General features: G+C 46.3%; 1 protein-coding gene across 1 annotated transcript; it reads left to right on the top strand.

Moving 5' to 3' along the window:
- The first annotated feature begins 11,671 nt into the window (after positions 1-11,671).
- On the top strand, positions 11,672-16,893 carry SNAI2 (snail family transcriptional repressor 2). Its single transcript, XM_042924252.1, has 4 exons — positions 11,672-11,945; positions 13,611-13,942; positions 14,742-15,287; positions 16,215-16,893. Exons 2-4 carry the CDS (start codon positions 13,864-13,866, stop codon positions 16,394-16,396), a joined length of 807 nt encoding a protein of 268 aa, XP_042780186.1. The 5' UTR covers positions 11,672-11,945; positions 13,611-13,863; the 3' UTR covers positions 16,397-16,893.
- The last annotated feature ends 8,093 nt before the right edge of the window (positions 16,894-24,986 follow it).

Here is a 24,986-nt window from a genome sequence, read left to right as displayed (position 1 = left end):
TTACAGACATCATCTCATGCCCTCAGAACAACTCTGCAGGGTGGTCATCGATATTCCCATTTCATCAGTGAGTAAATGGGAATTAAATAATTAGCATGGGGTCACTCCGCTAATGATACTAGTCGCTATTTAAATCCAATCCTGTTGAACTTCGAAGTCTGCAATCATGACGGGACTCTAAAACTGCGTAATTTAATGGGCATTTCGACCATGCCATGTTATTCTTTATTATATCCTTAACCAAACATGATTACCCCAGTCTGCATAGGGGTCGTTATTGTTTGATTTGCAAATTATTGGAGGTCAATAAATCATTTAAAAAACAGTAGACTAAAAGTTAGAATGACTGCCATGTATGTGAATTCTAGGTCTCCATGGCATCAGTTGCAAAGCAATAAACTGTACCTGTCTGAAAGGGTTGTCACAAGATTTAAATAAGATTCATACGTACAGTCAGTGCAAATCTTGGTTCAAAGGAGCCAGTCAATAAGTGTTTACTGAAAAAATGTTACCTATATTATATTACGTATATTCCATATATATTCATGTGCTTCTAAGGATATACAACAAAAAGGCAAAAACAAAGGAAGGGAGGGAGGGAGGGAGGGAGGGAGGGAGGGAGGGAGGGAGGAAGAGTTGGAAGTCCCTGCAACTTGAAGAATAATTACTTCTACTAAAACTGAATGTACAGTCCACCTTCACCCTTATTTGCACTCCTTCATCTTTTCAGTCATCGAAGCTTGTTCCTCTTTTCCTAACTTACGTAAAAATCTATGTAATGCCCCTGGTTCGAATAAACTATAAGCACTACCCGTATGGCTGTGTAGTAACTATATTACCTTTCAGAATGTCTAGCGATGATAAACTGAAGGGGAAAAGAGTGTATATTTTTTAAACTCCATTAATCCCAGAGCTGAAGGGCACATCACTGGTGGTGGTTTGAGTGTGTCCCGGGGAGGGTCTACTCTTCTGGGGACTCACCAACCAGCAACAGGTCTCATTGTCTTAATCTGTATATAACAGGATTTCTAAGTGAAGGACCTACGTTAGGTTTATCCTGGCATTCAACCATCAGTGAATATCTGCTGGGTGGGGAGAGATCACCCAACAGGTGTCTATTTGCCTGAAAGACCAAGAAGCCTTCCCTGGGAAACTGAATCACAAAAGGTGCAAATCTGAAGACAACTGGTTCCGTGTCAAAGAGGAAAGGTTAGTTTGCGTTGAACACAGTATGTGTCACTTATATTGTCCTCTGGGTAAACCCCCATGGCCTCATTTCTTGGTCCTAAGTTCCAGAATGGGGGCTAAAATAAAGTGTAAGAAAAAAAAAATATGAGGATTTGTAAGAAAGACCTTGAAAGACCTTGAAACCATATATTCAAGGATCTGTGTAGCTACAAACAGAACAAGTGCGGGCTGAGAGCTTCTCTCCCTGCTGAGGGCTGAAGCACATGGAGCACGGACACGGGAACTGAGCAAGGTGCATTTGCTTTTGGAAAGGAAATCAGAGCAAACATTCCCCTTCAGGGACTTCAGGGACATTTTGTGATGGCATTGATAACTTGCACAGCATGTTCAGCAGCTCTGGTGGCTGTGGGAGCCCTGACTCTGGACCAGGAAAGGGGATAGAATTAACATGGCTACCAAGATGGATGAGTGAGGAGGCACCCCGAGGACTCCGGGCAGGAGTTGGACAGGATCTGAGAAGGGAGGTCTTTGTACAAAACTGGTGGGACAGAGCAGGAGAGCTACTCTTCAAGGGTTTTTATTCACTGCCCCTTCTTTTTTAGTCCTTAGGCTGGTACAGCTTAAGAAACATTGCTTCCTACAAACAATAGGATTTATAATGTTAGTTTTAGCTTTAATTTCCACATCAAAAATGGAGCCGTTCTTCACCTAAATGTACTCACAATCATGCTGAACCTCTCGAGTGGTTCATCTACCTGAATTGACTATAGGTTTATCTGGCGAACCATCTGGAAAATACACAAATTTAAGTGTCCAATGAAGAAATGATGATGATGAAGAGCATGACAGTCCCTAAAGTTTCCAGGTTATTAGTTAAAAAAAATTACTTTGAATCCATGAGGAATCCACTGCTGGTGGAAATAGCCAACATTTCTAGTCCAAGTACACAGGAGAAAAAAGCAGCTCAATTCTATTTTCAAAAGAGACGTGCACAATACACAGGACCGTTCACTGAGTGGTAAATCTAATTTGCCTCTGACAGTCTACAGCTGTTCAGTTTCCGTTCCATTTGAGAGTCAGATCTGTAGGTATTTGAGCTCAGTTATTTTTCCAGCAGGTGTCCTCAGAAAAACTAATAACTGCACAGTCGGAGAAGGGCTCCCTGTGTGCTCCGCATTCTGGCAGCCTTCCTACTGTGGGACACCCATCCTCGTCACACCAATACCTAATCCTGTCGCCATGACCCAGGTGTTTCACGCTGAGCCCTCTTGATTTTCAACATCATTGTCAAATCAGTGACTTCCCTGGGGCTTCTGGGTGACTCTCCTCCAGTATCAAGTCTCTATTCTGACAGATACAAGAGTCACTTCGACTTGTGTCATAGGAATGATACGAACAATTTGGTTCTGAGACCTCCCTATATGAAGGAACCTCACCAGAGCCTATATGTTTAAAGATAAATATCTTTCATTTCTCTTCCTTATCATAACTCGATAAATGTTCACTATCATATTTAGAAATGAAGGAAATGTTTTTTGTATGTGGCGGAGTCAGGATTATTGTTTTGTGCCCAACAGTCATACTCTTACAGTCTCTACAAGAGGGATTTGTCAGGGAGGGGGGGGGGGGCTCTGGTTGATTAGAGAACTTGCCCCATAGCTGCTTAGCAAGTTCTCTGTCCCGTTTTGGTCACATGTTTCTTTGGTGGCTTTGTGGTAGATGTCAGGGACTAAAAAACTTGCAACCCATCTTCGGGAACACCACCATACTCATATATTTGGAAGTCAGAATTCAAGTATCTGTGCATTAGACCAACTAAGCCGTTGCAAAATCATAGCTTATAGCCAACGGAAATTCAGAGAAAACCAAAACCAGGTGGCAGAATATCATGTTGAACGTTGCATCTCCCTGATCCCGAAGGATATTCCATTTGGGTTTTATGGGTTAAAAGTCTTCTTTCACACCTTGGTCTAAAATTATTAAAACCGAGGAATCTTGAAACTTTTGTTATTTTCTTTCACCAGCAGCTGACATCTCCCAGGATGGAAGTGCAGTTGTCGTGTGAGGCGACACCTGCTGCTTGAACAATCCTCAACGTGGCACGAGGGCACCTGCTCTGGTTCTCTACCAGGTGTGGGAGTGTAAGAATGAAAACCAAAATTAAATATGGACCACTTCACAGGTGGGGGAGGCCAGAGCAGGACAGGGGACTACTTTCATCAGAGTTGTGACATAGAGATCTAGCCCTTCTTTCTATTTTGATTTCTTCAAAGGCCTTCAAAGAGAGTTTGCGGAAGTTAATCAATTACACTTCCGAATAAAAGACAACCCGCCGCAGGGCACACCCCAGCTAGTGTTGCTGTCCCCTAGTGCCTCACACTAGAAGTCCGAACAGTTCAGATCCAATCCTCTGTGATGCTGAGAAGGTTCACACCCTTGAGCAAGCCTCTTTGTGCCCTCCCTGGTGAAAAAATAAAGAGAAAGCATTGCACTGGATTGCTAAGGTCCCCAGCTCCAATGGTGGACGATTTTATTCTGTCTCAGTTTCCTCTAAAGACTCAAATCCCTTCACACTTCTCTGAAGGATAATTGCAGGCTTTTGACCATCACTCACTCATCATCAGTGCAATTCCAAAGATTCAAGAGAACCTGAAGATTTAGGATTATTCTCATGCCCTCACTGTCATCCATGATAACTTCCAAATGATTCACAGCGTCTTCAGCCTTCTCTCTGAAAGCGCAATAATGAATTCCATCCCTCAGTAGAGTTTGGGTTCGCATGGCAGGGCAGGAGAGGGAAGGAAGGCATCTCTGTCTGGGGTCCACAATGACAAAGGAGCCCATCAGCCCAGTTCCTAGAAAGTCTTACATTTCTGTAGTCAGCCCATTACCTCTCAGCACTGGCAAGAGTTACGTTAACAATGACTTCAGTGTTAGGTTTTAATCCTCGTCTGCTGCCAGCCACACTGGATCGCCACCTCACCTGTCAACTGGGCACTGGGGACCGATTGTCCTTTAGTGCCAACATGAGATTTACATTCAAGGACAGAGTATTAAGGTCCAAAGGAATGAGTGAACACAATATTTATTTCCCATCATTGTACCGACCTAAAGATAAGAATTTAATTTTTATTTTACTATTTTTTAAATGTTTTTTATTGATTTTTGAGACAGAGAGAGACAGAGCACGAGCAGGGGAGGGGCAGAGAGAGAGAGAGGGAGACACAGAATCCAAAGCAGGCTCCAGGCTCTGAGCTGTCGGCACAGAGCCCGACACGAGGCTTGAACTCACGGACGGTGAGATCGTGACCTGAGCTGAAGTCGGACGCTCAACCAACTGAGCCACCCAGTCACCCCAAGACTTTAATTTTTAAATGCAAGCCAAAGAGCATTTCTAGAAAATATCACTCTACCTGTGTGCGGGGGAGATATGTTTCTGTTAAACGGCTATGGTATAATTTAGGAAAATGTAGGAAAATGTCTACTTTTAAAAAATCACAGAATATGAAATGGCATTTCTATCTAGGCAGAAATCCAGATATTTCTATCTACTGGTGGGGATTCCAAACACCCACAAGGGTCTGCCTGACCAGGCTCTTGATGTTTTCCTTCTGAGGACTTGCAAACGTTGTCGCTGGTTTGACTGGTGGTAAAAGCCATGTCTCTGGAGCAGAGAAACGTAGAAAAGTTCTTGAAGATGTCTGGAAAGCTCTCACAAACCCTGTGTTCTATGACAGATATATGCTTTTGGAAAAAGGCACCCCAAGTTTATGAACCAAGACCTGAGCGAGGGAGATAATCATAAACATAGCATAATTCAGAGTTTGCTTCTCTAAATTGTCTTGGAAAGTTTCACAGCCTGCTGTTTTACAGGATTTCGATTTTCACGTCCACGTAGACATGTTGATGACTCAGATCTGAGGCGAAGAAAGAGGCAAGACGCGAAGTGAGGTCATTTCTGACTTGGCGTCCACGCGAGCAGTGATACGAGCACACTCATGCCCACTGGCCACTCGTTCTCCCTGTCCCTAGCTCAGTGTGTAAGGGACACCTTGTCTCCTTCCCAGTGACTTAGGACCTGAGCATCCTGGAAAGTCCCACAAACCTGTCCCTTATGGTCTTCAGGGCGAGGGTTCAGTATCCCTGTAGAAGATGCGGTGTTCTCCCTCCGACTACTCCAGTCTCGCTCTGAAACGCGTTGTCATGTGTTCCAGAAAACACTACTCCCGTGCAGGAGCTCCCGGTACTGCGCTGAGAAGCGGAGCATCCGGCAGGCCCTTGCGTCTCACAGGGCAGCACGTCCACTCCCACGGGGACCCACACGTCTCGGGCCCCGCCGGTACCTGTCGGCCTGGCTGCCACTAAAGCAAGTGCCCTGCCCCCCTCGGTTATCAACACTTTGTAGCGTTCCCCTTGTGAGCCGCCCTCTGCACGTTCTTTCTTATCGTCTCTGCCTCAGAGATTCCAACACAGTAGTGTCTAGCCTGTAAAGGCTCACAGTGTTTTAGCAAATCCACTTTCCAGGATCTACCCTGGCTGAGCCACAGCACCTTGGGGTGCTTAGCCAAAAGACACACTGCCGTGACATGTGCGGAGCTGTACGCAGAAGCAGCTCACCTCTTTGGGTCCTTACAGGGGCAGGTTTGCCGAGCCTGACTCCCTGTTCCCCTGGAGGAAGGGCCTCAGGTCCTGTTTGTAAACCAAGGTGGACAACCCACCCTACAGGTTTACCAGCCGGGAACGAGGCAGCCATGTGACACGCAGACAGACACACACACACACACACACGCACACACATGCATGCACGCACACACTCCACACACACATACACACACACATAGATAAAGAGACACTTCTAGGAGCGCCTGGGTGGCTCAGTCAGTTAAGCGTCTGACTTCGGCTCAGGTCATGATCTCATGGTTCGTGGGTTCGAGCCCCGCGTCGGGCTCTGTGCTGACAGCTCAGAGCCTGGAACCTGTTTCAGATTCTCTGTCTGCCCCTCCCCCACTTGCGCTCTGTCTCCCTCTGTTTCAAAAATAAATAAACATTAAAAAAAAGAGAGAGAGAGAGAGAGACACTTCCAGATGATAGAACTCCTCCGTTATATTGGTACTTATCGGTTCTGTATCCATGGGTTTGTTTCCCCCACATGATCTCATTGAAGACTGAAGTAACAAAGGTCATCACCTCCCACTTTGAAAAACCACATGATGGTTTTCCTACTCTATTGTTGGCTACCCTATTTCTACTTTTCACATATTTTTATAAGAATATGCTTATAGAACAAGAACAAGTGACGAGCGGCTATCGCCTCTCTCGGCCCCCCAAAGACCATGGCGGCTACTCGTTGAAACACAGAGGATTCCAGTCCAAGCGTCTTCCCAGAAGTCACACCCGACACACGGAGGTAAACGGCAGCAAGTCTGCAATCAAGCAACCATGACCCCGTGTTACCTAGGAAGAAAGGGAGACGCAGCAGAGATGGTGGGGGATGGGACGGAGGTGGAAACAGAAGCTCCGCACACCCTAGGTTCTAAACACCACGTGTAAGTATTCTCCCGGCAGGGAAGAAAGTGGGGAGGCAAATTGACAAGGAGGACAAGTTTCGCAGTTGGTCATGAGTCTAATTCACCCCCGTGGTGGGAAATGACAATCACAGCAAAGAGAAGTGAGCAGGGTTTGAAACAAAACAGACCGGGTACAAATCCCACCTCCACCTGTTCCTCACCAGCAGTGCGATTTGATCAAGACACTTCAGCTGCGTCTTTGTCTCCTCATCTGCAAACAGGGATGAAAATATCTGCTTTGCGGGATCAGCCACTTTGGGGAATTAATGACAGCAACGTGTGTGGAGTGCTTAGCATAGTGGCCCGCTCACGTTAAGCACTCACGAATGGTAGCTGGTGTCATTACCCACAATGCCACAAACTGCCTGGTACTGGGTACCCTACAAACGCAGCGGGGTAGCAGAGCCCCGCAAGAAGGTGTTGGGCAAGCCAACTGTGCCGAAATCCCTGATTCCGTTCCTGTCATTCGGAATGTTCCTGGGATGCCTTGTTCCGCACCTTCAACCCTCTACCTTGTAGAGATCGTTATGACGAGATAGGAAATAAGTCGCAGGAGGTGCTTACTAAGTTTTGAATATAACGCTGTTATTTTTGCTACTTTTTTTTTTTTTACTATAATTTACATATTATTTATTTTAGTTTCCACCTCCCATCTTGGTTGACATTTTATTAAATTCACATGAAGTAAAATTCACTATTTATGGTATACATAAAAGGGTACTGGTGACTGCACAGGATCATGTATCCTTGAACACAATGTGTAAGAATCCCATAGCCTCAAAATTTTCTTATCCTATTCATTTGTACTTTTTTTTTTTTCCTTTTTTTTTTTTTTTTTTTAATATATGAAATTTACTGTCAAATTGGTTTCCATACAACACCCAGTGCTCATCCCAAAAGGTGCCCTCCTCAATACCCATCACCCACCCTGCCCTCCCTCCCACCCCCCATCAACCCTCAGTTTGTTCTCAGTTTTTAACAGTCTCTAATGCTTTGGCTCTCTCCCACTCTAACCTCTTTTTTTTTTTTTTTTTTTTTCCTTCCCCTCCCCCATGGGTTTCTGTTATGTTTCTTAGGATCCACATAAGAGTGAAACCATATGGTATCTGTCTTTCTCTGTATGGCTTATTTCACTTAGCATCACACTCTCCAGTTCCATCCATGTTGCTACAAAAGGCCATATTTCATTTTTTCTCATTGCCACGTAGTATTCCATTGTGTATATAAACCACAATTTCTTTATCCATTCATCAGTTGATGGACATTTAGGCTCTTTCCATAATTTGGCTATTGTTGAGAGTGCCGCTATAAACATTGGGGTACAGGTGCCCCTATGCATCAGTACTCCTGTATCCCTTGGATAAATTCCTAGCAGTGCTATTGCTGGGTCATAGGGTAGGTCTATTTTTAATTTTCTGAGGAACCTCCACACTGCTTTCCAGAGCGGCTGCACCAATTTGCATTCCCACCAACAGTGCAAGAGGGTTCCTGTTTCTCCACATCCTCTCCAGCATCTATAGTCTCCTGATTTCTTCATTTTGGCCACTCTGACTGGCGTGAGGTGGTATCTGAGTGTGGTTTTGATTTGTATTTCCCTGATAAGGAGCGACGTTGAACATCTTTTCATGTGCCTGTTGGCCATCCGGATGTCTTCTTTAGAGAAGTGTCTATTCATGTTTTCTGCCCATTTCTTCACTGGGTTATTTGTTTTTCGGGTGTGGAGTTTGATGAGCTCTTTATAGATTTTGGATACTAGCCCTTTGTCCGATGTGTCATTTGCAAATATCTTTTCCCATTCCGTTGGTTGCCTTTTAGTTTTGTTGGTTGTTTCCTTTGCTGTGCAGAAGCTTTTTATCTTCATAAGGTCCCAGTAATTCACTTTTGCTTTTAATTCCCTTGCCTTTGGGGATGTGCCGAGTAAGAGATTGCTACGGCTGAGGTCAGAGAGGTCTTTTCCTGCTTTCTCCTCTAAGGTTTTGATGGTTTCCTGTCTCACATTCAGGTCCTTTATCCATTTTGAGTTTATTTTTGTGAATGGTGTGAGAAAGTGGTCTAGTTTCAACCTTCTGCATGTTGCTGTCCAGTTCTCCCATATTTTTGCTACTTCTTTATTCATAACTGTACATCGAGGAACACCACAAATTGCCTTAACTCACCTATTTTGTAAAGCCAACGTAATTTGTTGGATAGTATCACTCGTGTTTCTACAAACAAAAGAAGTCATTACTAATTAAGAACAAATCGGGGCGCCTGAGCGGCTCAGTCGGTTAAGTGTCTGACTTCGGCTCAGGTCATGATCTCGCCAGTCCTGAGTGCAAGCCCCGCATCGGGCTCTGTGCTGACAGCTCGGAGCCTGGAGCCTGTTTCAAATTCTGTGTCTCCCTCTCTCTCTCCCGCTCCCCTGCTTGTACTCTATCTCTCTCTCAAAAATAAATAAATATTTTAAAAATTAAAAAAAAAGAAAAAATTAAAAATTCAACACTTAAATGGCATTCTCCTGAAACTGGGGCTATTACATGAGATGGAGTTAATGTACTCAGAGTCAGTCAAATCATCCATTTTCCACAAGGTGGCAGACCTTGTTAAAGAGTTACGGAAAAGAAGGCCAGAAAAAAGAAAGCAATGAATTTCCCAAAGTTGACCAATAGGTGTCTCTTTGCAACCACATATCCCTGAGCTGTTGCATAAAATATAAAGTCAACATTGTGTACAGTCTTTCTTGCTCATCTAACAGATAAAATCATCAACACTTTCCACAAGGTACAAACAGAACACTCATGAGATGAATATCTTATAGCCACCCAAAGGGAAATGGGGTTATAAAATCATAACTAGAAAGAATATCCTGAATGCAAGTGATTTGACACAAAATAAATCTCATCCAAATGCTAGTCCCATGTTAAACATGGCTTTCTGTTAGAAGTTATCTTGAATATTGACTGATTTTATATGATTGGCACTTACCAAGCGCATAGCATTAGAACTAACTCCACACAATGCTAATGTCTATTAACCTGGAGAATGTGACCCTGGGAACACACAGGAAATAATGGAAATTCTTAAGCAGGAGAGGGACATCCTGACATCACTTTTGCTATTGTTTCTCACCCCAATTCTCTCTCTCTCTCACACACACACACACACACACACACACACACACACAACTTCACATATGACTCTGTTGATATCCCTGAGTAGATACACTTAAGTATGTTGAGTGCATATGTGAGTTTCACCCACATCCCCAGAGAAAAGGGGTCTGTCTCCTTGTTACGAAGTTCAGAATATATAAGCAGAATCCTGTGCTAAGTCTGATTATTTTCCCTTTTATATTGGGAAATATTTGTCCCCAAGTCATTCTAAAAGAAATAAGGGAAGGGTATTAAACATAATTTACAGATAGAGAAGCCCAAGTACTAAAAGGAAGCACTTACTTCTCTTTTGGAGGTTGATTTGTCTTGGCTGAGGCTTAATTAAATTATGAATTAAGAATATAAATACAAATCGATTAGGAAACAAATACACAACGTTGGGAGATAACATCATGCCTTTGTCATTCACACTTCAAAGTTACATATCACAAACACTTGGCTCTTCTGTAAATCGTTTTAAAAAGCAGCAATGTGTTTTAATATTCTCCAGCTATCACGAACTAATGACATTCCACAACATCATATCAGTCAGGGGAGTTAGTTCCTGCCCTGCCCACTCCAGCGCCATCAGGCCACGATGGAAGCGGAAGGAGAGGCCATTCATTTTAGGAGACAGAGTGCAGCACAAGATGACAGTTTCTGCTTCTGCCAAGCCACGGTTTCTTCTGGTGCTAGATTTACTCCGCTGCCTAAACTAAGAAGTCAGTCCGCACTGCTTTTCGCATACGTAAATATCTGCATGCACACACATCTCTGGGCCAAGTGAACAAGTCTGAGGTGCATTCCCGAGCCTCCTAGATCTAATTTATTCTCCTATCTGGCCAGGCAAGAATACGTCTTTCATGAAAAAGACTTGTCCAGGAGAAAACCCACCGGTACAGGGTAGCGTGCGGAGAAGGGCCGGCCTCCCCCCGAGGGCCCAGACCTTTAATTCACGGAGTTCTCCACCAATTACCGCTGTGAGCTTCTTCAGAACACAGAGGAAATAAGATAAAGTCACATCAAGCCACATCCTAATAAAATCCATGAACGATTAAGAAATTAGATTGGGTGGGCTTCTCACGCCCCACGTACCCCCCGGAAGATCCATAAAGGAAGGGGCCCTCTAGGGCGCTCCGCATCGGGGAGGGGTATTTTCAAGCCCCCGCCTTCCCCACGTTCAGCTCTCAGGAGCCTGAGGCCTGAGCCTGTGCCTTCCTTGTGTTGCGCGTGACCCTGGCCCGCCGGCTTCACCCTGGCTGGGCTGTGTCAGCATAGCCCTCTTTTCTCCCTGTGGCGGTGAGTCTAGTTACGTGAACCTGGGACTAATTCCTTGCATTGGCAAAACCCCCTGGGATTTGTTTTGCCCAAGTGAAACATTTTGAAGCTGCTGTCGTGGCCTGGGCGAAGATTTCTGTCCCCTGGCAAGAGGGTCTCTTAGCCCGTGAGCAAAGCTGACGTCCCCGCATCATCCCTGAGGCTTGCGGGACAAGAGCCCTGCGTCTGGCCTTAGCCGAATCCAGCAGCCGGCCTTCGGGTGGGGACTTGACCTCCCTTCCCCTGTTTTTACCACGCGGCTCTGGCACCAAATGCCCTCTGCTGTGTCTGAGCAGAGCACCTGTGCAGTCTGACTCATGCCATCAGCGCGCAGCTCCCCGGCTCCTGACAGCGGACCAGACCTCACACAGGTCTCCGTGGAGCCAGTTACCACGCAGCCCTGTGTAACGACATGCCTCGCGCGCGATCCCGAACGCTACCTGCCCCTCCCAGTAGGTGCGGCAACACGTCCCGACTCCGGTCTGTGTCATGTGCCACGAGCCCCCCTGCACATGTGGCGGGGAACTCGGCCCAGTTACGCGTCTGGAATCCAAATTCACGTTTTGCGTTTTCTCTTCAAGCTGAGGAAATGACTGTCAAACGCTTTGAACGGATTCGTTTCAAGACACGCGTTAGCAGGTCGCCGTCCCAGCTAGCAAGAGAGTCAAAAGCAAAATGCTTTCTGGAGCTCGTCCCCACTGTCAGTGGACTGGACAGGGTTAAAGGAAGAGGGACAAACGATGTATGTTTTCTCAACTGTGTTACATTTCTAACAAAACGTGCCTTTTGCAGGGAGTGGCGTGGACGGCGCAGGGAGGACTCCTGTGCCGTAAACCAGGGGTCTGGATCTCAACAAACCCTCGCAAGAAGTAGCAAGCTCAGAAAACTTGCCCTGATTATACTCTGGTTCATAGTGTGCAGGGGAATGTAATACATATTCATGTCTTCCTGTCTCCTACAAATACTGTTCCTTTTAACATAAAGATTCATCTAAATTCGTTTCCCTGGCATTTAAATTATGACTGCTGGAAGAAAAAAAAAGAAGCATTGAAATCGGCTCAGAAACTTGCGAGTGCCCCCTCCCAGCCTCCCCCTCCTTCCCCCGGCACACAGGCACACACACTCTTGTTTTCTCCTCCCAAGATTAAGAAGTTATGCAGCCTGACAATGCGTTTTCCTCTTACAAGTCTTGACTTCACCACCATTATTTTTTTTTTTTCACTTTTTTCTTCTAGCACCTGTTAGAAACAAAGCTAGGGTGCTTGTTGAAAATCTGTCCTTTCCTGGGTCGTTAAGCAGAAGGTGGGGAGAAAAGCCTGGAATGGTCAGAGATGCTTGAAATGACTGTTGGAATTTTACTTTCAAAGTTAGCCACCTTAGCGGACTTTTAGATTCCGGACCGGATACAAAAAAAAAAAAAAAAAAAAAAAAAGTGGAAGTATTTTTGCTGGTCCCTGAGCTAGCTCCTTAGAACTTGAAGCAGGCGGCAGAGGAGAGGGCACCCCTTCCTTGCAAGCACAATCCAGGGGCCTGGCAGATCCCGAGGTGAATCCTGATGAAACTAGCGCTCTACAGAGCAGATCAATGCTTGAAATGACACACTTGTCCCTAAAGGCCCGTTTGTGGTGGGTGATAGACGGTCGTCAGCTAGACGGCCGGCCGGACAGACGGCAGCTGAGGGGGGGGGGGGGGGGGAACGTTTCCCACGGCCCCTAAGCACGTCTGCGGCGTGTCCCCCTCTGTGTGCGCAGCCACTCTCGCTGGCTTTGCTGCGTCCCAGCTCTGCAGACGAGCGGTCCCTCCAGGGGCCACCGAGCCCTTCTGTGGGGCCGGCCGAGCCCCTAGGCCGACAGGATTACCCGCTTTCCAGGAGGAAGTGCCGCCCCCGGCTCGCGCGCCGCCCGCGGCCCGGCCCCCCGCGCGCCGCGGAAAAGCCCCCCAGCCGGGGGCGCCCGCCTCGCCCTCCGGGGCTTTTGTCCCGGCGCTGCCCCCGCCCTTCGTCCGGGGCCCGGAGCGGGCCGTCCGGTCCCCGCGGCGGTCGGAGCTCTCCGAACGCACTTCCAAATATAGGCGCGTTCCTCCCGGCCCCGGGCGCCGCAGGCCACCCTCCCTCCCGCCAGCGGACGCCGTGTCCCGGGGCATTTGCTTTGCGACATCTGGAGGCCAGGCCCGCCGCGGGAGCCACACACTGCAGGACCCAGCGAGCCTCTCCGAGCGCACGAGTCGCTGGCGGGGCCGCCGAAGCAACATCACCTCCCTGGAAAGAACTTCACCCCCCCCCGCCCCCCCCAACCCCCACCCCACCTCCCCACCCCCCTACCTCCCCCCCCCCCCCGAAGTCCCGGAGCTCGGCCCATTTTGGACCAGGGTAATTTCGTCTGACAACAGATTCTTCCTCTGTTCACAGCTGTCCCAGAGGGAGGAGCTGAAACCTGAACCTCTCCGCCGTGATTGGATCCTTCTTGCAAAAGCGAGGAAAAAAAAACCCTCCCGGCCCGAGCGGGCTCAGTCCGCCAGGGAGCCCGGCGACGCGAGAGGCGCCGGCCCGTCGCCCGCCGCACCTGAGCGGCCCCAGCCCGAGCGCGGCCCGGCGCGATGCTCTAGGGACCGGCCGCGTCCTCCCCGGACCGTTATCCGCGCCCGCGGGGCCCGCCGGCAAGATGCCGCGCTCCTTCCTGGTCAAGAAGCATTTCAACGCCTCCAAGAAGCCCAACTACAGCGAACTGGACACACACACAGGTAGACACGCGCGCCCCGAAGTCAGGAGAACCCGGGGGGGGGGGGGGGATGCCCGCGCGCGCGCTCTCCTCTCTCTCTCTCTCTCTCTCTCTCTCTCTGCGTCTGTACACGTACTGGTGGGCGTCGAGCTCAGATAGCCTCGCAGGAGAACCCAAGCGCCCGTTGCTCTCCCTGCACACGGTGTCCCGAACTGTCGTGCAGGCTCCCTCGATCGTCGGGGTAAGTTCCAATTCGGAGCCGGCGGAACTCCGCCCCGACAAGGCCACCTTCATTCAGCTCCGGCCGCTTGGCTTTCCGGAGGAGCTGGCGGACGCAGGCATCATGAGGACGGGCAGGATGAGCAAGTCGGCGAGGGTCCGAGTGGCCGCTTTGTTTTCGGGTGATGAGGCTCCTGCCCCGCACGGAGTAGGCCCCGCGGCGCGTATCTTTGTCCCCAGAGCGGTCCCAGAGCAGGCAGGCAGGGAAGACGCCTTTTCTGCATCCTTCGAGGGGTGTCCAAGGTTGCCCTCCTCGCGGGCGGTGGAGGCCCTCCCTGGGCTGCACTCCCCAGCCGCACCGCAGGTTGTAGCTCCTGTCACCCGCTGTACGCAGGGCGCGAACGTGGGCGCCCCGGGACGGTGGCTGACCGCGTAGCGGCCAGGCTGGAGGTGAACCGGCTTCCCAAGGCCTGCGCCTGCCCGGAAGGAGTCGCTTGACTTCGTCGCAAAGCCCCGGGTGCGGTGTGGCCGAGCGGCTCCTCACTGTGCTGCGCAAGTTATTTTTTTTACCTTAATCTCTCCTTTCCTTTTCTTTCCCCCAGTGATTATTTCCCCATATCTCTATGAGAGTTACCCCATGCCTGTCATACCACAACCAGAGATCCTCAGCTCGGGAGCGTACAGCCCCATTACCGTGTGGACTACGGCAGTTCCATTCCACTCCCCACTGCCCAATGGCCTCTCTCCTCTTTCTGGATACCCCTCATCCTTGGGGCGGGTGAGCCCCCCTCCTCCATCCGACACCTCGTCCAAGGACCACAGTGGCTCAGAAAGCCCCATTAGTGATGAAGAGGAAAGACTACAATCCAAGCTTGCAGACCCCCATGCCATTGAAGCTGAAAAGTTTCAGTGCAATCTATGCAGTAAAACCTATTCAACTTTTTCCGGGCTGGCCAAACATAAGCAGCTGCACTGCGACGCCCAGTCTAGGAAATCCTTCAGCTGTAAATACTGTGACAAGGAATACGTGAGCCTGGGCGCCCTTAAGATGCACATCCGGACCCACACTTTACCTTGTGTCTGCAAGATCTGTGGCAAGGCGTTTTCCAGACCCTGGTTACTTCAAGGACACATTAGAACTCACACTGGTAAGAGAAAAAAACCAACCAAACAAAACGTAGACAGGAATGTTACTGTGTGATAGAACGAAGCCCCGGTCGGGCTGTCGGACTTGCATTAAGTAGTGACGCGGTGCTTTTAATGACGGATGATCCTTTATAGCTACTTCCTGATGACTCAAAAAGTTGTTAGAGCACAGAGCGCCCCGTGCCTTGTTAACAGCCTCCGTTCCAGACACCGCAAACAGCATTTAGACTTTGGAAAGTAGATTCGGAAGGTTGGGTCTCAAAGATCGGTTAGAAAGTCAGGAAAGACGTACCTGAGTGTGTGTTCTGGGAAACTGCTCCCAATAACCGGCAAACGCAGACGTCGCTATCTTAATCAATGGGTCTGGCAGGTAGGTAGGCGAAGAAGGTTTGTCCCTAGTTTTCTGTCGGTCACATTATTGCGATAGCTGTCACCCTAGAGCGAGCTGGACAGGGAGAACTGAGTTGACTCTCGCTGTCTCATTATGTTGTCTGTTCTGCTGCTGAATATTTTATTCCTAGCACAAAATCATCCTGCAGGGAGCCAAGGCATTTATCCAGCCTGAGTCATGATACAGAAGGAGGGGAAAGGGGAGATATTAGGAAATGTTGGGAGGAGCTCAACATTAGCTGCACCTGCTGAAGCAGAAAACTTTAATGAGTGAAGTCCTAGAACCACGTGAATTATTTCTGCGTGACGGGCAGCAGCAGCAAGATTCTGGGTGTGGTGGGTTTTTTTTTTTTTTTAACGCGATATTCGGATTTATCTTCGAGGGCCAGATATGGACATAAGGATCTATTCTGCGGAGTTTTAGTCTAGTTTTTTGGCGACAAAATGTGATTGTTGTTCGTGAACGTTATCTGACTTTACCTTTCCTCTAAAAACACTGACTGTCTTTCTTTCTCAACCCCCCCCACCCCCACCCCCAGGGGAGAAGCCTTTTTCTTGCCCTCACTGCAACAGAGCATTTGCAGACAGGTCAAATCTGAGGGCTCATCTGCAGACCCATTCGGATGTAAAGAAATACCAGTGCAAAAACTGCTCCAAAACCTTCTCCAGAATGTCTCTTCTGCACAAACATGAGGAATCTGGCTGCTGTGTAGCACACTGACTTACGCAATCAATGTTTACTCGAACAGAATGCATTTCTTCACTCCGACTCCAAATGACAAATAAAAGTCCAAAGGCATTTTCTCTTGTGCTTACCGACCAAATAATGTGTATAGACACACACACACACACGCACGCACGCACGCACACACACACACACACATACACACACACACACAAAGCTGCAAGAGCACGAAATCTATGTGTTCCAAGTTAATCCTTTCCATGTGAAGTTTAAAATTACTATATATTTACTGACAGCGAGATTGAGAGGATACAAGACAAGAATCTTTCTCTACAAAAGTTGAAGCAAAAAGCACACTGCATCTTTTCTCACTAAGAAAGAATGCAAAGATTCACATTGCTGCCAAATCATTTCAACCGAAACGAACAGTATTGCTTTGTCATAGAGTTTGTAATAGAATTGTCTATAGGAAGCGAATTTGCCAGACGCTATCTCAGGTGCCTTATAAAGTATTCCAAGTTTACTTCACTACATGTCTGGTGTCTGGTTATCATTGTTGAACTGAAGCCTTTGTGATTACCTGTAATGCTTTAAGCGGTATTTTTAGGAGACATAGAAAGAGAGAAAAAAAGAACAGGAACGAAACACAAGAGAATGTATTAAGAGTGTTTTGTTTTTGTTTTTGTTTTTGTTTTTGCCAATAAAGGGTATGCGCCTTGGGGGAGGAGGGAAAACTAGCTTGGAACATTCCTGGTGCGTGCCCCATGTCTTACTTTTTTAAAGAATTTTTAATGACTTTCTAAAATTAATTAAAGATGGGAATAAGTGCAAGAAAGGATTCTTAGAAACTCAGTAATGTACTTAAACTATTTTAAATGCATCCATACAGCACCCTTCCAAGTGCCTTTTTAAACTAATTGTATAGATGATGAGTCAATGTAAATTTGTGTTTATTTTTATATGACTGAATGAGTTTTGTATGAAAGTGAGATGTTGTCTATAGCTGATGTCTATAAACAACCTGAAGACTTGTGAAATCAATTTTTCTTTTTTAAAAAACAATTTTAAAGGTCCTTTTTTACAATAAACATTTTTGATTTAAAATCTATTGTTTGTATACTATTTTCAGAGACTTCGCTTCGTGATTAGTGTCAAACTGCTATACAAAGAATTGTTTTTTTCTTAATAAGAAAAAGTGAATAGCATTTGTATGAATATCAAGTGTTATTTTATGTATTAGATTATAATAAAGTATACCGCCAGTATTTTTTTTTTTTTTACTCTTAAGATAATACTGTCGCGTTCAAAAGGACAACGTCATCGTAGTGGTAGATTGTTAGTGTATCCCTTTAACAAAAATCACACTGAGTGTTAAAAATATCTATATTATTAATGCTTAAGAATACTTTTCACAACTCGTTACCTATGATGTCTTTGTTATGTTGCTTTATGAAACCAAATTACAACCACTCATTGTATTGAGTGATGATCGCATAAGCCACTGGAACAGTTTAAGATTTTTAGAACAAATATCACTTGATAAGGTGTAAGAGAAAAAATAAAAATTCTGCATGAAAAAAATCAGGAAAAAGTGGATTAATCAAAAATCACACGAGTTGGAAAATTAAACTATGAAAGCAGCTCCCACATTTAGTGACATAAAAGAAGGGACAGGTTTGATGGGAGCAGGGTTAGATGATAGAAAGTGAAGGTCTCCCTTTATAGTTTTTTGAACAAGCCCCTCCCCAAACCCAAGATGTACTTAAGTTATAGCATGACCAGCCATTCCATTTACAAGCACATGCTCACCAAATGCTTGCCTACCAACTCATAGGTAAAAATACTAACCTTCACAGGCACTGTGGCAATTACCAGTGTATTTGAACCCCAACTCCAAATCCATTATGAGGATAGTTCCCTCTACCATCAATCACTTCTCCCTTGGATGCTCAGAGCTTGCAGAATTATGATTTTTCCTTTTCATGTGCTTGTGATACAACTACAACTAGAACCGGTATCTCGAAGATATTAGTTACAGGCCATTAACAAGTGACTGAAAATACCAATACTATTCCCTTAATGTTCACACACACTCCACTGTATGTTACATTTAAATTTTTAGCCAACATATAAAAGGTGTGCATTTGACAAAAAAAAAAAAAAAAGAAAGAAAGAAAGAAAGAGAAAAACTTTTAATTTAACATTCTACTTTTTTTTTTTTTTGGATATCTCAGGACATATATCTCAAAGACAAAATTATTTAGAGCCGCAAATTATCAATGTAAAAGAAATGGCCAATAGCTTGATGGGGTATTCTAAGGTTGTAAAAAGACCACTTTAGTTAGTGTATATGGTACAAAAATGATTGCCTGAAAGTTTCCAGGTCAGCTAATATGTGGAAGGGTCTTGCAAAGGCAAATGGGAGTGAGTCGAGCATTCTCAGAGCAATCTTCCTGGCAATCCCGGGAACGACACCTATCCACATGTCCCTCTGTCGTGTCGCTATGCAGGCCGGTCATTTCTTGGTGCCCCAAATGTAAAACAGATACTTTTCTAAAAGGAAGAGTCTGTTCATTGGTTTAATTCCTCAGTGAAGCATTAGTTACAGTAATGTTGTAATGTGTTTCCACTTTACCCTCACCGTTCTAACTTCATGATCAAAATACTTTACTTTCATTAAGGTAACATGAGTTTGAATGACAGTACATCAGATGTGAAGATTTTCTGTAAATAGAGCTCAGTGATTGTTCAGCATCTATAGTGTTTCTTTTTTTAAATTTTTTAATGTTTATTTATTTTTAAGAGAGAAAGACAAAGTGTGAGCTGGAGAGGGGCAGAGAGGGAGACACAGAATCTGAATCAGGCTCCAGGCTCCGAGCTGTCGGCACAGAGCCCGACGCGGGGTTCAAACTCACAAACTGTGGGATCGTGACCTGAGATGAAGTCGGATGCTTGACTGACTGAGCCACCCAGACACCTCTATTTAATTCGAGAGAGAGAGAATGAAGGAGAGGCAAAGAGAGAGGGAGAGAGAGAATCCCAAGCAGGCTCTGCGCTGTCAGTGCAGAGCCCAACGTAGGGCTCAAACTCACAAACCGTGAGATCATGACCTGAGCCGAAGTCGGATGCTCGACCGACAGACCCACCTGAGTGCCCCATAGCATCTTGAGTGTTTCTACCAAGGTCTAGGATTGACTAGATAGCTGACCTTCTGCCCCACGTAAGACCTGCCTCAAATGTTACTGACTCTGAAACGCTTTTCCAAATGTGCTCTTTCTGGAAGCTTTGTGCCATTTATAATGTAGTACTTATCTTCTCCCCACATTGCAGTTGTGTGGTGGTACGTTTCCTTTTTTCACCAGACAGAGCATCCTTTAGGCATAAATGTTCGGTGCCCGACACGTCATCCGGAACACAGACATCCACAAATGTTTGTTGAACAAATGAATGGACACAATAACGGAAATTGGTGAAAAATAGCTTGCAGATCTGAACTAAATTCAGTGTATCCCCCTTTACCACAAAGAGAGCTGATGGTCTTTGGGAGACCCTCCAAACAAATTTACTAGTGTCTCTCCTACTAACTTAGTTTCTACTACTAACTGCTACTACTAACTCAGTGATGGCAGCCTACCCCCCACCAGGTTGATTGCTCAACAAAAGTGAAGAGGGACAAGCACGGTGCATGCGGGTCAGGTCTGTTAGGGCTTCTGAGGGCCTGAGCTTTGCAAACTGTGGATTTTAATCATAGGCACATATGCTGATAAGGGTTCTCTGTATCCTTAATTCGTTTCCTATGACAGGAGGCAGCGTGGTCTAGTAAAAAGAGCACCAGCTTTTAAAGGCAACGTATGCGTTCACGGAATCACTGCCTCCCACTTACTGGCTTTACGTCCTTACACAACGTATTTAACCCCTCAGTGTCTATGCTTCCTGGGTGTAAAATAGGAATAGATTCTCTGGAGTATCACAAGGAAGTACTTACACGGTCCTTTGCACGAAGAGGCCTTGTAGATGTAGAAGAGGCCCTGTAGATGCTAACAAGTACCCAATGTTTTATTGAACGCTGAGGATGTATCTGCTCTGGTACTAGGAAACCTACCTGTGTCATCTTCAATGGGAAACGTTTCTCTCTGAAGTCGGTATTTTACAGATAAGGGTATTAAATTCAGAGAGTTAGGATGATGAAGCTCAGACGACAGAGCTGGTAAGCTGCAAAATTGAGATCAAACCTGGATTCTTCTGGCTCCAAAGACCCCACCTCTTCCACTGCACCAAGGGAATAGAGAGGCCACTGAACTACACTCAGCATGGTGATTCATAAGTTGTAGGCATTCTGGGACAGTTGTTGAAAAGAACAACGATAATGTGCCCCTAGATTAAATATTTTAAGGGTGAATTTAGGGACGATCATTATTCAGGGATTATGCAATTACATGCAACAATCTTCAGGGCCATTTCCCAATTTCCTTCTAGAAATCCTGTTGGCCCTACTTCCTCCAGTATTGACCCTCCCTGTCATGACATGCTCGTTCACAGCCCCCCCCCCACCCCTGAAGTTCTCCCGGTGACTGCGAGCCCACTTCCTCCGGTCTGCTCTCTGTGGCGATGAAAAGCAGCTGGTCTCCATCCTCTGTGCATTAACACTTCATCTTCTGAAGGCCACTGCTACTCCCTCGCACACACACATGCACACACACACACACACACACACACACACACATACTCCTCAGCCTGGCTTTTATCTTCCTAGCCTAAAAGGTCTTCTAAGCTAAACAGTCATTCCTTTCACCACTAAAATGTGGACACTCTGGTGTAACGAGGCAATTATAATTTTGCAAAGTCTAAGGCTTCCCTGGCTATGAGCCACATCCGAGAAATTGCCCCTGCTTCAGGTATGGGAAACATTTTGAGCACAACTAATTTGAGAAGGAGCGTTTTGTCATCGGGGGAAGCAACAGTTCTCAAACAGGCTGACTCTTCTACCATCCTTGTCTTCTCATCAGAGACACGTGAAGCACAAAAGTATTCCCTTCACCTGAGATGGATACGTATGGAGGGAAAGACCTGTTGTTCAATCTTTCGTCGCCAGTGTAGAGACTCTGAGACCATTGGAGTAAATCTCTGGCTAAAGTCAGAGTGAGCCCCTCAGCCCTCCGAAGTAATAATTACTTTGTGGAAAGCGTGCGTGTGGAAAGCAACAAGCATGGCAGCTTTTCCGTTGTGGCACTTAGCCAGACCCCAAACAAGGAGGGGCTCTTGGAGGAAAGGGCAGCGTGTCAAGGTCCACCAACTCCAAAGGGGCTTGGAAGGTATTTATAGCAGTGAGCGGGAGGGCGGCTGTGAATTCAGGAGGGGGCATTCGTGTATTTTGAGTACTAGCTCAGCTAATCCAGCCAGCTCCTCTGGTTAGGACGGTCGGCGTAAGTCCTTCCACCAGGTCTTTGGGAAGTCTTGGGAGACGGTCGTAAGGCCCTCTGCATTATCGCTCCGCAGTTTCCTTGGACAATGGCCAGAGACACCAACCAGTCATTCACACATCGTAGCGGTTGAGTTGGGGGACTCTCTCCACAAATTCATTCTGGGGCTGGAACTTACCCCGTCGCAGGTAGGAAACACCACTTGTTCTATTTCTTCCACCACACAGTTAGGGGGTAGCGATGTTTAATTCTAAGGAGTGGAAAGGAGAGAATTCGATTGAAAGCAAAAATAGTGCCACATTCCCTTACAGAGAAAATGAATGACAGTGATATCTCCTATGAGTTCCAACATGTCTACCTATTTATCCATCATATGAGTAGGAAGTTTAAAATTATCCTGTATTGTGCTAAGACTTTGTTTTAGATTTGTCAGAAAGGATAGTAAAAGCGGCTATCACCTTCAGCCACACACCGTTTCGCTAACACGTAGGCTCTGAGGTCCTATCACGGGCCCAGGCTTCCTGCTCTCCATGTGCACAGGATTGCCTATCCGTCTAGTTGACTTCTTGGTTTGGTGGGTCTGGGGCGCGGTGTGAGAGTCAGCACTTCTAGCCAGCTCCTGGTCATGTCCGTGCTGCTGATCCTTGTACCTCACGCCAACAAACTAAGCTTTGACCCCTAGCTCCGCTCTTAGTCCCATGCCTTTCTCTCCACCCAACCCGAGCTCCTCATCTGTCCAACCTTAGTTCCTCATCCGAAGTAAGCATAAATGTCTGGAGAGCATCCATATAGCAGCAGGTAGAGTCATCAGCAGGTGGGGTCTAGAACATGCCTGAGCTCCAAGCGTGCCTAACTGAGGGCAGAGGCAGGGGGAGACAGGACAAGACGGAGTTCCATCAAAGTCAGCTTACTTTTCTCCTGACCTCTCTGCTCCCCGTAAGTCACCCAATGCCATGATCCTGGATCTACCTATCCAGGTCCATGCTTGGGTGTTTAAATTTCTGCTCCAAGTTTTGAGGATGTCTCCAGCCTTGGTCACTCCTCACCCACCTTTGGAGGGCCCAGAAATGCATGCTGGCTCTTTCTAGTCAACTCACACCAAGGAGACTTTTCCCTCCTCACTCCAGAGAAGCATCAAATGCCTTTTTAGGGACACCTGGGTGGCTCCATCAATTGAGCATCCAATTCCTGGTCTCAGCTCAGGTCTTGATCTCAGGGTCGTGAGTTCAGGCCCCACATTGGGCTTTATGCCGGGCATGGAGCCTACTTAAAAATTTGTTTAAAAAATGTAATTTTTGTCTGAGCTGAAAGGACTACCCATGTTGATGCAACTGACAGTGATTGGGGGAGGGCCACTGCTGAGAGGCCTCTGGCTCCTTCTCTCCATTGTCCCTCAGGATCTGTGGGCTTCCCTTGTCCGTGTCAGGTAGGATCCCCCCTGAACAAGGATGTCTATGGCCACCTTGGGCGAGCAAGCTGCTTAGGCTTTTCCCACTCTATTATCTTTTAAAAATATTTAACACTTTGCCAGGTGGAAGTTATCTGATGTATTTTTTTTTCTCTAGCTCTTCGGTTAATTTTTTTCATGTCATTTTCATTTCATAATTTTATTTATTACTATTCCTGTGAAATTGCAAATAGGAATTCTTAGATGAAAATTATTTTCTCTGAATTGATGACAAGTAAATCTTCTTTCTTTCTCTCTCTCAATTGTGTGTGTGTGTGTGTGTGTGTGTGTGCGCGTGTGTGCTTGCGTGCACATGTGTGAGCCTCTGATGTTGCCCCTCAACATGTACAGCCTTGGACACATGCACAATCATCCTGGGATAACAGTGGCTTTGGCAAGGCTTTCCTCGACCGTCTCTTTCCTTCATCTCTCTGTGAGCTGTCTGCATTTGTTGGTATCACACCCGTATGTTAGGCTCCACTGTTGGCTGGATGGCTCTTCTGTTGCTTTCAACAATGTCCTGGGATATACACTGCTCTGCAGGTTAAGTGCAGGACCCCTTTTCAGGGATAGTTTGTCAAACTAGTCTTTGAGGTTTGTCCCTACCCCAGGTGGGTTCCCCATGCCTGCCTTTTTCTGTGGTTCTCTCTCGTAAACTAGCTTAGCTTATTGAGGTCGTGAAACTACTGGTGTCCTGTTAATCACTTACTATCAAAATCTACTGGGTGATTTGGAGAGTACCCTTAGGCTTGAGCTTCCCTACACTCTGTTCCTAATAAAGTCATGGGCAGACCTTGGAAGTTTTCTGTTCTTATGGCTTCCCTGTCCCCCTGGGCAAAATCTCTGAGTCACTGCTCTATGGTAGGTGGTGCGGACAGTAACTCACTTTGTCAGACTGACACCCTTGCTTTACAAGCAAGGATTTGGTGGGGAGGCGGGGGGGAGGATTGTAGCCTCGTCTTCTTGGCCTTGTCTCTCTCAGTGTAGAATATCCTCCTGTGAGTGAGCTGGGGTGAGGGTCATCAGGACATCTTCCTCACTTTCAAGTGTTTCTATTTTATAATAGTTGAAGTTATTCAAAATTCAATAAAAGGATAATTGATTATGAAATTGAGTGTCACTTTAAATGTGTTGTTGAAGGATTGCCCTATTTCTTATATTACGGAACAATTTGGTGACATTCATTTTATTAACAATGTACTGATCACATCATATTCTCTAATTTTATGAGGTGAGACTATTTTAAGTTTTTTTAAATGTTTATTTATTTTTGAGACAGCGGGAGACAGAGCACGAGTGGGGGAGGGGCACAGAGAGAGGGAGACACAGAATCTGAAACAGGCTCCAGGCTCTGCGCTGTTAGCACAGAGCCCGACGTGGGGTTGAACCCACGAACCACGAGATCATGACCTGAGCTGAAGTCAGATGCTTAACCAGCTGAGCCACCCGGGAGCCCCAAGGTGAGCCTATTTTAAACCATGTTTATTAAAACAAAATACTATGGAGATCACCATATCCTAAGTGTACAAAATCTAAATGAAGCAAAGTTTTGGATTATAATGAAGGGAATTCAGCAGGAATTCACCAAATAGGTAAGAGACAATGTAAGTCCTTTGGAGGCACGACAGTACAAAATGCCACAAAGCATCACTTGGCATCTGTTTCTACGTGTGGAGATTAGACTCGTGTGGACTTCCTTTTCAATGTGGCCACCTATCAAGTTCAATTAACCTAGACTTGCTTAATCTGATGCTTCTTT

This window comes from Panthera leo, chromosome F2, assembly GCF_018350215.1.
Source record: "Panthera leo isolate Ple1 chromosome F2, P.leo_Ple1_pat1.1, whole genome shotgun sequence".
Classification (NCBI taxonomy): domain Eukaryota; kingdom Metazoa; phylum Chordata; class Mammalia; order Carnivora; family Felidae; genus Panthera; species Panthera leo.
Note: the sequence above shows the minus strand (reverse complement) of the source record. Positions and strands in the feature narration are given on the sequence as shown.